Raw genomic sequence first — 16,397 nt, forward strand, 5'->3', positions numbered from 1 at the left:
AATAGTTAGTAAGTTTGGTGGCGTGAGTGAAGGAGGCTTTGTTGCGAAGTAGAAAGCCGATACTAGATTTGATTTTGGATTGGCGATGTTTAATATGAGTCTGTAAGGAGAGTTTACAGTCTAGCCAGACACCTAGGTATTTGTAGTTGTCCACATATTCTAGTTCAGAACCGTCCAGAGTAGTGATGCTGGATGGGCGGGTGGGTGCGGGCAGCGAACGGTTGAAAAGCATGCATTTGGTTTTACTAGCATTTAAGAGCAGTTTGAGGCCACGGAAGGAGTGTTGTATGGCATTGAAGCTCATTTGGAGGTTAGTTAGCACAGTGTCCAAGGAAGGGCCAGAAGTATACAGAAGGTGTCGTCTGCGTAGAGGTGGATCAGGGAATCGCCCGCAGCAAGAGCAATATCGTTGATATATACAAAGAAAAGAGTCGGCCTGAGAATTGTGGTACCCCCATAGAGACCGCTAGAGGTCCAGACAACAGGCCCTCCGATTTGACACACTGAACTCTGTCTGTGAACTAGTTGGTGAACCATGCGAGGAAGTCATTTGAGAAACCAAGGCTATTGAGTCTGCAGATAAGAATGCGGTGATTGACAGAGTCGAAGGCCTTGGCCATTCTTGGGCCTGATCCACATTAAGAAGTCTTGAAACATCTCGCTAGGTGAGTGTTGCGCAGACAGGACAGAGCTGTCAGGTAACTGAGACCTTGATCTCCAAGCACACATTTGCTTTTCACGTCACTTCCTGTTGAACGCGGAACAAGGTAGAGCTCGGTTAGTTATTTTGGAAAGTTTGTTGCTGTGAACGTCTATAGAAAAAGTTTGGTTACTAGATAGCTACCTTTTGAGTTTTGATCCTATGACTCGGGACCGCTACTATCTGTCCAGTGATCCTGCCGAATAAGGCCGGGTCTGAGAGCTGCTTGGCCTAGGTGCTAGCTAGCTGCCTAAGCAAGCCAGCGGTGTTTTCTTGAGGGCTTGAACGCAGCACTCGACAGTTAGCCATTGTGGCTGGGACCGCGGATTGTCCCGGGCTTGTGGCTGTCTAGATCCCTGCTGTTTGTTGTTGTTTCAAATAAAATGTGATTTGTCACATGTGCCTAATACAACAGATGTAGACCTTACAGTGAAATTCTTACTTACAAGCCCTTAACCAACAATGGCAGTAAAAAAAAAAGTAAGCGAATACCACCCCCCAAAAAGTGAAATTAAAAGTAACACAATAAAATAACAAGGCTATATACATGGGGTAATGAGGCAATGTGTGGGGGTACAGGTTGGTCGAGGTAATATGTACATGTAGGTAGGGGTGAAGTGACTATGCATAGATAATAAACAGTGAGTAGTGGCAGCGTAAAAAAAGGTGGTTGATGCAAATAGTCCAGGTAGCCATTTGATGTTTAGCAGTCTAATGGCTTGGGGGGTAGAAGCTGTTAAGGAGCCTTTTGGACCTAGACTTGGTGCTGCGGTACTGCTTCCCATGCGGTAGCAGAGAGAACAGTTTATGTTTAGGGTGGCTGGAGTCTTTGACAGTTTTTAGGGCCCTCCTCTGACACCACCTAGTATATAGGTCCTGGATGGCAAGAAGCTTGAACTCAGGGATGAACTAGGCCGTACACACTATCCTCTGTAGCGCCTTGCAGTCAGATGATGAGCAGTTGCTATACCAAGCAGTGATGCAACCAGGCCGAATGCTCTCGATGGTTAAGCTGTAGAACTTTTTGAGGATATGAGGACCCATGCTAAATCTTTGTGAGATGCAGAGTAGATTAATAGATCTCCGCCTGTGTGGTTCCCACCATGAAGCATGGAGGAGGAGGAGGTGTGATGGTGTTGGGGTGCTTTGCTGGTGACACTGTTTGTGATTTATTTAGAATTCAAGACACACTTAACCAGCATGGCTACCACAGCATTCTGCAGCAATACGCCATACCATCTGGTTTCCGCTTAGTGGGACTATGGTTTGTTTTTCAACAGGACAATGACCCAACACACCGCCAGGCTGTGTAAGAGCTATTTGACCAAGAATGAGAGTGATGGAGTGCTGCATCAGATGACTTGGCCTCCACAATCGCCTGACCTCAACCCAATTGAGATGGTTTGGGATGAGTTGGACCGCAGAGTGAAGGAAAAGCAACCAACAAATGCTAAGCATATGTGGTAACTCCTTCAAGACTGTTGGAAAAGCATTAAGCTGGCTGAGAGAATGCCAAAAGTGTGCCAAGCTGTCATCAAGGCAAAGGGTGGCTACTTGGAATAATCTCAAATATTTTGATTTGTTTAACACTTTTTTTGGTTACTACATGATTCCATATTGGTTATTTCATAGTTTTGATGTCTTCACTATTATTCTACAATGTAGAAAATAGTAAAAACTAAAGAAAAACCCTTGAATGAGTAGGTGTGTCCAAACCTTTGACTGGTACTGTATGTAAATTGTAAAGCCTTTTTGTCTGTAATGTCTTTTTCGTTATGTTTCGGACCCCAGTAAGACTAGCAATCGCCATTGGCGTCGACTCATGGGGATCCTAATAATCAAATCAGATGACAAAGCCCGCCTTCAGAGAGCCAGGCAAGAGGGCACACAGGCACACGCACACACACACCTCTGTTTCTTAGGGTGACTGAACACATCCCTACATTTCCCTGTCTCTACTTGTCAGTGTCTCTATCTCGTTTGTCTATGCAGTGATCAGTGTATGATAATGAAGTTGTGCACAGTCACTGTTTTGTTTGAATGAACATGAGTCAAGTGAAAATATTTCTGTAAAGAGGGTCATCTTGTATCTTATAAATCCTTTTTAGGAAGGACCAGAACCTGCTGTCCCCGGTTAACTGCTGGTACCTGTTGCTGAACCAGGTGAGGAGGGAGAGCAAGGACCACGCCACCCTCAGTGACATCTACCTGAACAACGTCATCATGCGCTTCATGCAGATCAGCGAGGACTCCACACGCCTGCTCAAGAAGGTGAGATCTGTAATGTAGTTTGTACTCTGACCTTTGACCTGGCTAGATGCGGTCACAGAGAGGTTAGAGGTCAGACGAGGTGAGATCCCAGTGATCTCACGTAAGGAAGTGCAACTGATTAGGGACAGGAGTTGTTCCTTACCACTTGTCTTTAATTGATCATGGAGCTCTCTGGTACCTCATTATGTTGGATAAATCCTGGGCTCATTCACATAGTCAGGACAAAACTGGTCCCTGCTGCTAATTATACATTTATCAATCTACAGCCTTAGATACATCAGATCTCTGAGAGCAGTCCAGTGTATGGTTGGGTGTATCATTGGATTATTATGTTTCAAGTTGTGTCTGATGACATCTTGATGGCAGCTCAGTTGCTGGGTTGTGTACAGAGGACGCCCCTCATCCCACACTGCCCTGATCATAAGCATAAACGGCCTACCTAACCCTCCCATCTGAGGTCTGACCTCATGACAGAAACCCTACTACTAATGTTGCTGCCGCCTGTTTCACTCCTGCCACAAAGAGGACAACTCCCTACCAGATTATGAGCTCTCCTATGCACCAGGAGTCACATGAACCAACCACAGCCCTGAAAATGACAAACCAGGGCCTGTTTCAATGGGGTGCTTTGTATCAAATGTTTCCTATTTCTTTCTCTTCAGCTGAGGGGTCTTTAAATCTGTCTGCTAGATCACGACTAAAAGAGAGGGATCTTTAAATCTGTCTGCTAGAGCACGACTAAAAGAGAGGGGTCTTTAAATCTGTCTGCTAGAGCACGACTAAAAGAGAGGGGTCTTTAAATCTGTCTGCTAGATCAAGACTAAACAAAAGGGGTATTTTATTTATGGTAGAAGTCATTATCGTCTCAGTGATTTAAACTGGTTGGTACAGAGGACTGGTCAACACACTAACAACACACAGACAGACCGACAGTGTTTTGTCAGATGTTTCTTTCTCCCCCCACTCAACCCACATTACTGATGTTTAAAATGATAGTCCACTAAACTCATCAATGTGTTCCCCTCCTGCAATGTAATCAAAGCAATTATACTGTATGTATACATTTTGGATATTTAAATCAAGACTATACTGTACTTCATTCTGTTAGTTGGTACCTGAGAAGCATTGATAAGAGTGAAAATATAATGTATGAGGTTTAGTTCATAGCATCCCTCATATGAAGATGTTTGCATTCAGACATTACACACAGTGCATGAGGGGAGAAATTATTATCCCTCCTTATTGCTCCACCAATTATAATTGTTGGTTGGCCTTGAACACAACAGGCAATGACTGCTTGAACACACAGGCAATGACCTGCAGTCACCAGACACCGTTAGGTCTTCAGTGTTTGTGACTGTGTGGATGCGTTTCGTGCATGTGTGTGTTTGTGTCTCCCCTCTGGCTCATATAGTGAAGTTTGGCAGCCAGGGGCCAAACCAATCGGCATCCTCCTGGTGGGGGGGGGGGGGAGTCTGTAACAGGGGAGCAGAGACACCCCTGCCCTCTAATCAGTGAGTCCGTGTCTTTGATCTCTCCATTAACGAGAGACAAACACCGGGGGAGGCCCCCCAGTTACAACAGTTACTACAGCTCCTCTTCTTTTAACACGAGAGGACTGCTGTTTTGTCATCCTGGCATCAAAGACTAGTGTTTTTATATTTTCAAATTCCAAAGTTTTCTACCTTTTTATGTTATGAGGTGTAGGTGTATAGAACCTTAAATGAAATATCCTAACAGTTGACCATTGGCTTGTGTTCATGCTATGTTTATTTATGAATAGTACTGTGCACAAGAAAGTCACAGCTTACCTCTATTTGTCTTTGTTCGAAGGAGAAACTTCTAAATACAAGTTTTGTCACTCAGTCCATTCATGGTCGGGCAGGTCTTATCACATGTATTCTCTTTTCATTATTCATACAACTCGCTTTTTGTTTTACTTAGTCAGTCCTCTTTTATTTATGGAAGTCCCATTCTGGTGGAACTACAAGGTGAATTTCTCCCAAGGCTCGAAAGCCTCATCTGTATGGAGGGAGGAGAAAGGAAGGTATTAGTTTGTCAAGTTACTCCATTGCACACTCCTCCATTCATTCACTACAGAGGTAGGGACGAAGGGTGAGGGAAACACAAAACTGCACCAGGTACCACTAAATTGCTCTTGCCATTTGATCAAGCGCAGTGTAAAGTGTTTTAACACTTCATTAGGATTAGAGCTGGACAATTTACTGATTTACTACCTGGCTTGGTCCATAACTAGACTAACTCCAATGACTGTTTTTGTATAGTATATGAGCCAATATGATTTGTGTAGCCTCTCACTAGAGTCCCAGTGTGTTTCTTCTGCCATATGGAGCAGCCACCAGAAATTGACTCCAGGGTTATGTACTGTCCCTCTCTGGAGCCTAATTAATGTTGGAGGCAACATGAAACCCATCACCCCTGGGGGGTGCTCAGTGGATTCTTGTCTCTTCCTGTCTCACTCAGATGTGGTTAGCATCACTCATAAACAGTGCACTTAAAAGGGGAAGCCCATTTGTGTTAGTCCTTTAATAAATTATCTGTGTTGGAAAAACCCCAGTTGACATTCCCCTTTAAATAATAGAAGACCTTTAAAGGTAATCATAACATTGTGTGTGTGTATATATATATATATATATATATATATATATATATATATATACAGTACCAGTCAAAAGTTCGGACACACCTACTTATTCAAGGGTTTTTCTTAATTTATGCTATTTTCTACATTGTAGAATAATAGTGAAGACATCAACTATGAAATAACACATATAGAATCATATAGTAACCAAAAAAAGTGTGTAAAACATCAATATATATTTTATATTTGAGATTCTTCGAAGTAGCCACCATTTGCCTTGATGACAGCTTTGCACACTCTTGGCATTCTCTCAACCAGCTTTGAGGTAGTCATCTGGAATGCATTTCAATTAACAGGTGTGCCTTGTTCAAAGTGAATTTGTGGAATATCTTTCCTTAATGCGTTCAAATTTGAGATTTTTGTTTCCAACCGCCGTGTCTTTGTGAGACGCAGAGTAGGTGAATGGATGATCTCAGCATGTGTGGTTCCCACCGTGAAGCATGGAGGAGGAGGAGGAGGAGGAGGTGTGATGGTGTGGGGGTGCTTTGCTGGTGACACTGTCAGTGTTTTATTTAGAATTCAAGGCATGCTTAACCAGCATGGCTACCGCAGCATTCTGCAGCGATACGCCATCCCATCTGGTTTGCGCTTAGTGGGACTATCATCGTTTTTCAACAGAACAATGACCCAACACACCTCCAGGCTGTGTAAGGGCTATTTGACCAAGAAGGAGAGTGATGGAGTGCTGCATCAGAGTTGGACCGCAGAGTGAAGGAAAAGCAGCCAACAAGTGCTCAGCATATGTGGGAACTCAGACTGTTGGAAAAGCATTCCAGGTGAAGCTGGTTGAGACAATGCCAAGAGGGTGCAAAGCTGTCATCAAATGGTGTCTACTTTGAAGAATCGAAAATATATTTTGGTTTGTTTAAAACTTGTTTGGTTCCATATGTGTTATTTCAATGTTTTGATGTCTACAATATTATTCTACAATGTTGAAAATAAAGGAAAAACCCTTGATCGAGTAGGTGTGTCCAAACTTTTGACTGGTACTGTATATACACTACCGTTCAAAAGTTTGGGGTCACTTAGAAATGGCCTTGTTTTTGAAAGAAAAGCAATTTTTTTTGTCCATTAAAATAGCATCAAATTGATCAGAAACACAGTGTAGACATTGTTAATGTTGTACATGACTATTGTATCTGGAAACGGCTGATTTTAAAGAGTAAAGAAGCAATAAAACTGGCCTTCTTTAGACTAGTTGAGTATCTGGAGCATCAGCATTTGTGGGTTCGATTACAGGCTCAAAATGGCCAGAAACAAAGTCCTTTCTTCTGAAACTCGTCAGTCAATTCTTGTTCTAAGAAATTAAGGCTTTTCCATGTGAGAAGAATGTTCTTTGTTTCTGGCCATTTTGAGCCTGTAATAGAACCCACAAATCTCCAGATACTCAACTAGTCTAAAGAAGGCCAGTTTTATTGCTTCTTTAATCAGAACAACAGTTTTCAGCTGTGCTAACATAATTGCAAAAGGGTTTTCCATTGGAACACAGGAGTGATTGTTGCTCATAATGGGCCTCTGTACACCTATCTAGATATTACATAAAAAATCTGCCGTTTCCAGCTACAATAGTTATTTACAACATTAACTATGTCTACACTTTATTTCTGATCAAGTTGATGTTATTTTAATGGACAAAAAAATGTGCTTTTCTTCCAAAAACAAGAATTTAAGTGACCCCAAACTTTTGAACTGTTGTTTGTGTATTTTGTTTTGTTGCAGCCTGCTTCACACATTTTGAGCAACAGGAATGATCTCACCAATCCATAATTTACCTGGCCCAAACCTCAGTGCCACAACCAGCTTATAGATTCTGCTCTTCATTCTCTGTGTGTGAGAGCGCCTTAACTTCCGCTTAGGTGACTTAGCTCTATTTATACATGGCTAAGTCTATTTGTCCGGTGGCTGTCTGTGTGGTAATATGTAAGTAAAAGAGAGAACTGGCTGAGGAGGTGTAGGCCAGTGCCAGGACTGGTGTAGGCTGGACTGGGTCAGCCAGAGGAGACTGATTGATGGATTTACTTAATTACGCATGCATGCACAAACACACACACAACGGGGGCTAATCCTCTATGGTTTACGTCCACATGTCTGGACTGGACACCACCTCTTCCACCAGTCAGTCAGCAGGATTTACAGTAGAGCAGAGCTCTCTTTGTGATGGACCTGTGTTTGTTTGTGCCCTGTCTTCCTCCTTCAAACAATCATAGATGCTCTAACTAAGAGTTTCACTGTTGGTGCTCTAGCCAACTCCCCTGGTATGCTGTGTTTGTCATCCCAAACATGTATGGCATGACGACAAGAGCGTAGAGGTGTTGGCTAAAGCATATTATTCAGATATGACGTTCCATTGGAGTGTTGTTGACTGTGTCTGCAGTGGCTCACTCTAACATGGGTGTTTGTGGCAACTAGGATGTTTGCAGATCCACCTGGATCAGGGAGGTTGGTGACCTCAGCAGAGAGACTTCCTCATCGGTTACGGCGTCATGCCCATACAGGAAACCACAGTTGTGGTGGGATAGATCATGTTTCACAGCCCTCTGAGGGCTGGAAAAGGCCTGCACAATGAGTTAGGGGCCAGATAATAGGGGTTGTGTGAGACTGTGTGGAAAACTGTGTGCTAATGCCCAGGTAATACATACGTTGAATGGGATAACCATGTGCCTTATCACATATTATACAACAGGTGGGTCTAATCCTGAATGCTGTTTGGTTAGAACCGCATTCCAGCCGGTGTCTATTCCGCATCTGGTCCGCACGCTGCCAGTTTGAGACCCCTGCTTTAACTCTGCATCAATCAAATAACTGTTATTTCCCCGTAGGGAGAATCTCAGAAATATTCATTGTGGGCGCATGTCTGATGGCAGATTTAATTAATTAATTTGAGATCTCTCTCACGCCATGCAGACAGACGGCTCTATGGGCAACTCTCTCTTTTTGATGACCTCATTACCAGGTCTCAGTGCTCTACTCTATTCCCAACTCTGTATACTTGTTTGTTCCATGTGACAATGTATAAATATGTGACTGTACTGCAAAGATGATAGATGTCTCGCATTGAACACGTTCTTTCTCTCTTTTTCAGAGTAAGGAGATAACGTTTCAGCTTCAGGAAGACTTGATGAAGGTCCTCAACGAGCTTTACACTGTAAGTTTGAATGTGTCATTTAATTGACTGTTTCCTGACTTACTATATCACCACAGTTCGATCAAGGAGCCAGATCTCTGACAGGATGTATAAATCTGAAGCATCCGTGTAGAACTTCTTCTCACCACCAATTATGTCCAGTGGCGGGAAGTGGGAGAAGATGGAGCTAGATGAAACATGGCTGACATTCTGCAACGTTTTCTGTTCCCAAATCTAGAATCTGTTACGAACAGAGTGGACTAAGTTTTGTTGACTTGACCATTTATCGTTTCTCAAAACTGCATTGTTTAAAAGGAATGAAAGGGCGAATTGAGTTATTGCACAAGTGCACTTCACAGATTTGGCGTTCCCTAACGGAAATAAAGTGCATTCGGAAAGTATTCAGACCCCTTCCCTTTTTCCACATTTTGTTACGTTACAGCCTTATTTTAAAATATATATATTTTTTAAATCCCTCATCGATATACACACAATACCCCATAATGACAAAGCAAAAACAGTTTTTTCGATTTTTTTTGCTAATGTATTAAAAATAAAAAACATCCCTTATTTACGTAAGTATTCAGACACCTTGCTATGAGACCTGAAATTGAGCTCTGGGGAAGTGTACCAAAAAATGTCTGCAGCATTGAAGGTCCCCAAGAACACAGTGGCCTCCATCAATCATAAATGGAAGATATTTGGAACCACCGAGACTCTTCCTAGAGTTGAACGCACCGGCCAAACTGCACAATTGAGGGAAAAGGGCCTTGGTCAGGGAGGTGACCAAGAACCCGATGGTCACTTTGACAGAGCTCCAGAGTTCCTCTGTGGAAATGGGAAGGACAACTATCTCTGCAGCACTCCACCAATCAGGCCTTAATGGTAGAGTAGCCAGATGGAAGCCACTCCTCAGTAAAAGCACCTCAGACTGGGGTGAAGGTTCACCTTCCAACAGGACAACGACCCTAAGCACACAGCCATTCAACGCATGAGTGTCTGCGGAACAAGTTTCTGAATGTCCTCGAGAGGCCCGGCCTTGAACCCGATCGAACACCCCTGGAGAGGCCTGAAAATAGCTGTGCAGCGACGCTCCCCATCCAAACTGACATTAGCTTGAGAGGATCTGAAGAGAAGAATGAGAGAAACTCCCCAAATACAGGTGTGCCAAGCTTGTAGTACCCAAGTAAACTCGAGGTTGTAATCGTTGTCAAAGGTGCTTCAACAAAGTACTGAGTAAAAGGGTCTGAATACTTTTTTTTTTATTATAATATATTTTACCCCCTTTTCTCCCCAATTTCGTGGTATCTAATTGTTAGTAATTACTATCTTATCACTACAACTCCCATACGGGCTCGGGAGAGATGAAGGTTGAAAGTCATGCGTCCTCCGATACACAACCCAACCAATCTGCACTGCTTCTTAACACAGCGCGCATCCAACCCGGAAGCCAGCCGCACCAATGTGTCGGAGGAAACAGCGTGCACCTGGCTACCTTGGCTAGCGCGCACTGCGCCCCGCCCGCCATAGGAGTCGCTGGTTCGCGATGAGACAAGGATATCCCTACTGGCCAAACCCTCCCTAACCAGGACCATGCTAGACCAATTGTGCGTCGCCCCACGGACCTCCCGGTCGCGGCCGGCTGCGACAGAGCCTGGGCACGAACCCCCCTGTTAAAAGTCTTGCTATTGTTACTTTACTGTTTAAATACTCTTTAAATACTTGTTACTTTTATTCCTTTTTCTTATCTTATGTTTTTTAACTGCATTGTTGGTTAGGGGCTCGTAAGTAAGCATTTCACTGTAAGGTGAATGTTGTATTCGGCACATGTGACTAATAACATTTATTTGATGCTTAATTTGCTCCCATTTGTTAACAACACCTGTGGTGTATCTTGGGTATCACTGTAATCAGGTCACATGTTAGGAACAACTCTCAGCCTTAAATCTTGAGTAGGGCACTAAGAAAGGGCTCCCAGACCAGTGTCTACCTGGTCATGCCTTAAAGTAGCTGCAGGCTTCTATGTTGATCTGCTTTCCCTGCCATCTGTGGAGGATAGGCTGGTCCCAGAACAGTTTGTGCGGTCTTGCCTACGCCTATGGTCATTGTCACAAACGTTTCTGACCTTGGGGGAAGGCAGGGCGCTTAAACGACTGATCAATATTTAATTCAGCAGCATTATTGCTGCTTTCAGGCCTGTTATAGGGGCAGCAGAGATTCAAGTCCCCCAAGTGGCCATTGTTACCCTAATGACATGCTAATACATCCAGGTAGAAGGGTATGATGCTTATGGCTTGTGTGGTCTACATGGCCTTGGCATCTTCCCTCTAGTATAACCTACTCACATATATTGTATGACGCGTAGTTTATGTACATACTATCTGCTTCATTAGATTTTCTAACCTTCTGATGTTGATTCTGTTAGAAGAATAGTTTGACCAATGGCTAGAGAGCAGTTGGGATCTTTCATTGACCAGAAACTAAGCCAAACACTGACCAGAAACTAAGCCAAACACTGACCAGAAACTAAACCAAACACTGACCAGAAACTAAGCCAAACACTGGAACACATAATATCCCAGTGTTATTTTAACCTAGGGTTTATTTTTTGGAGTGCATTAATATCCCCATTCCCATTCCACAGGGGATAGAGGCCCCTAATGTTGTGAATTAAAAGTGCTGCTGTAAACTAAACTAGTTGAGGGCATGATAAATAGAGTTGATCTATGGCACTTTGAGGGGCTATGAAATGTTAGTCCTTGTGCATTATGCACCACCATATTAGATGAGTTCCCTGTTAACAAGGACACAACTACCTTCTTAACAAACCTCTCACCCATCCTCAATCATGAGGTAGTGAATGTGTGGCTCATTCTCAACCAGCCGACCACAGCCCTCCACGTCAGGTCAATAACATCAAATTAACTTAATCACTCTGCACTGGTGATTGTAAGTGGTCAGGGACAATTCCAATAATCAATTCCGATGTGTAACCACGAAACAGATATCATGTTATGATTACAGCATTGATTGTTATGGTAAAACGCAAGGAAAAGATGGGGAACAGTTACTCTGTTGTCCCAGGAGACATTCAGCAGGGGTACAACTTCCCTGTAGCGGAATGAAGATTATGTTGTGTTCTACTTCCAATCATCCATGACACGTGTAACGGCCACAGCTCAAAGTGTGTTAGTCCCTCTTGCTGCGGCTCAATTTGACCTGATTTACCCCTTGGTGCAGAAAAACACACACCCACACTCAGTAGGCGATTGCATCACACAGCCACAGGGGCCTGTGTGGCCAGGGCCTGTGAAATAACAGGTCTGGTCCCAGTCCTTCTAAATCTGTCCCTCTAAAAGAAGCAGGGGAGAGTCTAAGTAAACACACCAGTGGTGCTCCAGACCAGTAAGTGAGGAGTACGGCTGCGGTTGGTCGCCCCTCTCCGGCGCTCTCCACTGGTCCCTACTACGTGGCTCTGGCCACCAGCACAAAATGTACAGGGCGAAGTCTGTTGTTCCACCCATTACCAAAATATATTTTTTTGGGGTGGAAAGGAGATGTTTAGGTTTTAAACACAGTCTGTATTTTAATTCCGATTTGAGGTTATAATGTATACCGGCCGGTGGGACTGTAATTTACTCTACGCAGAGTCTGTTCATTCTGTGTTATGCCGCATGATCTCTTTTTATTTTTTCCATCTGCTTTGGAGTGACTATCTTCAGTGGCTTGGCAGGGGATGGCAATAGTTATGTTTGTGCCATCTTGCCAACTCCATTGCTACTGTATCATTGTCTGTTGGCAAGACAGCACAAATACATCTGGGACTCGGCTCTAGGGCTGGCCTGCCACCGCAGGGGAAAGGGTGCTGGTTCTCTCCGACCCAGCGGGCCACAGTGACAGCCAGGCTAAGGCCTCTCCCACTGTCCACACTGTTCATGACCTCTAAAGATCCTGAAAGAGAGAAATGTGTGTTTGTCAAAGTTCAGAGATCTTATAGCTTTTGGGTGGTTTAACAAGCTAGCTGATTGAGACAGGAGGAAAGCAATTTTTACAAAAACTTTACTAGAGTGAGTAGGTTAGTTGTGACCAGGACTCGAAAACAATATACAGTGCCTTGCGAAAGTATTCGGCCCCCTTGAACTTTGCGACCTTTTGCCACATTTCAGGCTTCAAACATAAAGATCTAAAACTGTATTTTTTTGTGAAGAATCAACAACAAGTGGGACACAATCATGAAGTGGAACGACATTTATTGGATATTTCAAACTTTTTTAACAAATCAAAAACTGAAAAATTGGGCGTGCAAAATTATTCAGCCCCCTTAAGTTAATACTTTGTAGCGCCACCTTTTGCTGCGATTACAGTCGCTTGGGGTATGTCTCTATCAGTTTTGCACATCGAGAGACTGAATTTTGTTTCCCATTCCTCCTTGCAAAACAGCTCGAGCTCAGTGAGGTTGGATGGAGAGCATTTGTGAACAGCAGTTTTCAGTTCTTTCCACAGATTCTCGATTGGATTCAGGTCTGGACTTTGACTTGGCCATTCTAACACCTGGATATGTTTATTTTTGAACCATTCCATTGTAGATTTTGCTTTATGTTTTGGATCATTGTCTTGTTGGAAGACAAATCTCCGTCCCAGTCTCAGGTCTTTTGCAGACTCCATCAGGTTTTCTTCCAGAATGGTCCTGTATTTGGCTCCATCCATCTTCCCATCAATTTTAACCATCTTTCCTGTCCCTGCTGAAGAAAAGCAGGCCCAAACCATGATGCTGCCACCACCATGTTTGACAGTGGGGATGGTGTGTTCAGCTGTGTTGCTTTTACGCCAAACATAACGTTTTGCATTGTTGCCAAAAAGTTCAATTTTGGTTTCATCTGACCAGAGCACCTTCTTCCACATGTTTGGTGTGTCTCCCAGGTGCCTTGTGGCAAACTTTAAACAACACTTTTTATGGATATCTTTAAGAAATGGCTTTCTTCTTGCCACTCTTCCATAAAGGCCAGATTTGTGCAATATACGACTGATTGTTGTCCTATGGACAGAGTCTCCCACCTCAGCTGTAGATCTCTGCAGTTCATCCAGAGTGATCATGGGCCGCTTGGCTGCATCTCTGATCAGTATTCTCCTTGTATGAGCTGAAAGTTTAGAGGGACGGCCAGGTCTTGGTAGATTTGCAGTGGTCTGATACTCCTTCCATTTCAATATTATCGCTTGCACAGTGCTCCTTGGGATGTTTAAAGCTTGGGAAATCTTTTTGTATCCAAATCCGGCTTTAAACTTCTTCACAACAGTATCTCGGACCTGCCTGGTGTGTTCCTTGTTCTTCATGATGCTCTCTGCGCTTTTAACGGACCTCTGAGACTATCACAGTGCAGGTGCATTTATACGGAGACTTGATTACACACAGGTGGATTGTGTTTATCATCATTAGTCATTTAGGTCAACATTGGATCATTCAGAGATCCTCACTGAACTTCTGGAGAGAGTTTGCTGCACTGAAAGTAAAGGGGCTGAATAATTTTGCACGCCCAATTTTTCAGTTTTTGATATGTTAAAAAAGTTTGAAATATCCAATAAATGTCGTTCCACTTCATGATTGTGTCCCACTTGTTGTTGATTCTTCACAAAAAAATACAGTTTTATATCTTTATGTTTGAAGCCTGAAATGTGGCAAAAGGTCGCAAAGTTCAAGGGGGCCAAATACTTTCACAAGGCACTGTATATCAATCCATTAGTATCACTGGTGCTCCCAACTTTAAAAAAGTTAGGGGCACCACGGAATTTAGGAGCCCCAGAAAATAAGATTGTTTTAATTGATAGAGATGCAGTCTATATTGGCCCTATATGAATTCTAGCTAATTACATGTTGTGCCCTAGAACCTAATATGTAACACTGTAAATACATTCAATTATTATAATAAGCTAAAATGTTGATCAGAATACATAGATATTTTTTGGAATATCAGGCCTTAATTTCTGCCAGCCTTCCATTCCAAACAAATAGCCATTATGATGTGTTAAAAATAGTCTCTTGAACTCATGTCATGGCCCTTGAAGAAATCGGGGTTTACTTGAGCAGCAGTTGTACCTGGCTATTCATGAGTCACTCCCTAATGTTTTCTACACTCATTTGAGTGTGAGTAATAGTAATAGCTCCCTCCTGTTTGGATAACAATGAGTCAAACAAAAGGAAGTAGCTTTAATCAGCGGGTTACTGTGGAGGTAATGCTTCGCACTATGCCTGCGTCACTCCTCCTTGATTATGGTTCTGACGTATTGACATGGGGGGCATAACCACTTAAAATGTAGTGTATCACCAGATCTGAGTAAATACTATTTGAAATCTTTCAAATACTTTGAGCTTTTGCTTTAGCCTGCCTGGAGTGCCAGGTGGGCGGGGCTTAGACTTTACAGACTGTTCTATTGATTCTCTTGGCGTGCTCAATCATGCACAGCTATAGTATTTGAACCCAGGTCTGCATATCACTTCATGCCAAGCCATATTTGGTGTCTTTTGAAACTCCTGGCCTGAGGTTTCATTGCTTTCCACTTCAAAGGGGAGAGAACAGTGCTGTGTAAGTGGTTTAGTCTGTCACCATCTGATCTGATGTGGGCCCTGCCTGCTGGCACCCCTCTGACGGCACTCTGCTTTGGGCTATAGCAGCCAGGGATGATTGGATGTCTGTGGGTGGATTGAAGTCCCTCGGTGCCCCATTACAGAGCTATAGCATTTCCTACACAAATCGGATGGAATTGTCATCCCAAATAAAACGGTGGTGGTAATTCCAGCAAACTGCTAAGTGTAGATGTAATTCTCTGTAGCTGGAATGTCAAACTCAGAGGAATATGGTAAATGGGAACAGCAGTGAATCGTGTTTGTTGAGGTTGTAAGAGCATCATGTAAAAAGAGAGGTAATCTGCCTATGATTTGTGGTGGTGTAGGAGAGTCCTATTGTGAAGTAGAGCTGGAGTGATCTGTGAAGAGTGGGTGGGTAGTAGATGAAAGCTTTGTTTGGTTCAAAGCAGCCTCTGACTCTTACTGTGAGGTTGAATGACTCTGACCTCTTCATCCAACCCCCAGGTGATGAAGACTTACCACATGTACCACACGGAGAGCATTAGTGCAGAGAGCAAGCTGAAGGAGGCGGAGAAGCAGGAGGAGAAGCAGATCGGCCGGGCCGAGCCCGTCTTCAGCTATCGCCTGGAAGACAAGCACCAGAGACGCAGCTCCGTCAAGAAGATTGAGAAGATGAAGGAAAAGGTACAGCACACTTATGCCTGATTCACACTATAGGGCCAAACCAAGCCAAGCAAAGCTGTACTGTGATGGCCTGCTTATGCCTCCATCATAGTTGGTGGAACTTGTGCTAGAAAAGACTACATGAAAAGGATCAGAGCCAGCACAGTATGGTTTGGGATGGCACGATGGTGTGAGAGAAGGGTATTGTGAAGGTCTTTACACTGGTAACAATGATAATGGTTGCTGAAGGGAAGGTTGGAATGTCTTCTCATTAAACACAGTTAGGGGTGAATCACAGCCAACTGCGATTAGTCAAGCTCAGACTATTATAGCTTCTATGGTGATGCTCTCCTCTACATGAATATATTTTCCATTTCTATGGCCCAAACCTTGAACT

General features: G+C 43.4%; 1 protein-coding gene across 7 annotated transcripts in view; it reads left to right on the top strand.

Annotated features, from left to right (window-relative positions):
- LOC110497968 (SLIT-ROBO Rho GTPase-activating protein 1) overlaps positions 1-16,397 on the top strand; it is a 153,589-nt gene that overhangs the window by 64,721 nt on the left and 72,471 nt on the right. For all 7 annotated transcript variants that reach the window (XM_036957193.2, XM_036957189.2, XM_036957190.2 and 4 more), the window contains exons 3-5: positions 2,809-2,971; positions 8,716-8,778; positions 15,842-16,021. In XM_036957193.2, coding sequence (XP_036813088.2) covers positions 2,809-2,971; positions 8,716-8,778; positions 15,842-16,021 — 406 coding nt within the window. The remainder of the gene's footprint in view (positions 1-2,808; positions 2,972-8,715; positions 8,779-15,841; positions 16,022-16,397) is intronic.

Source organism: Oncorhynchus mykiss, chromosome 2 (genome assembly GCF_057628025.1).
Source record: "Oncorhynchus mykiss isolate SJ-2025 chromosome 2, ASM5762802v1, whole genome shotgun sequence".
In the NCBI taxonomy this organism is placed as follows: domain Eukaryota; kingdom Metazoa; phylum Chordata; class Actinopteri; order Salmoniformes; family Salmonidae; genus Oncorhynchus; species Oncorhynchus mykiss.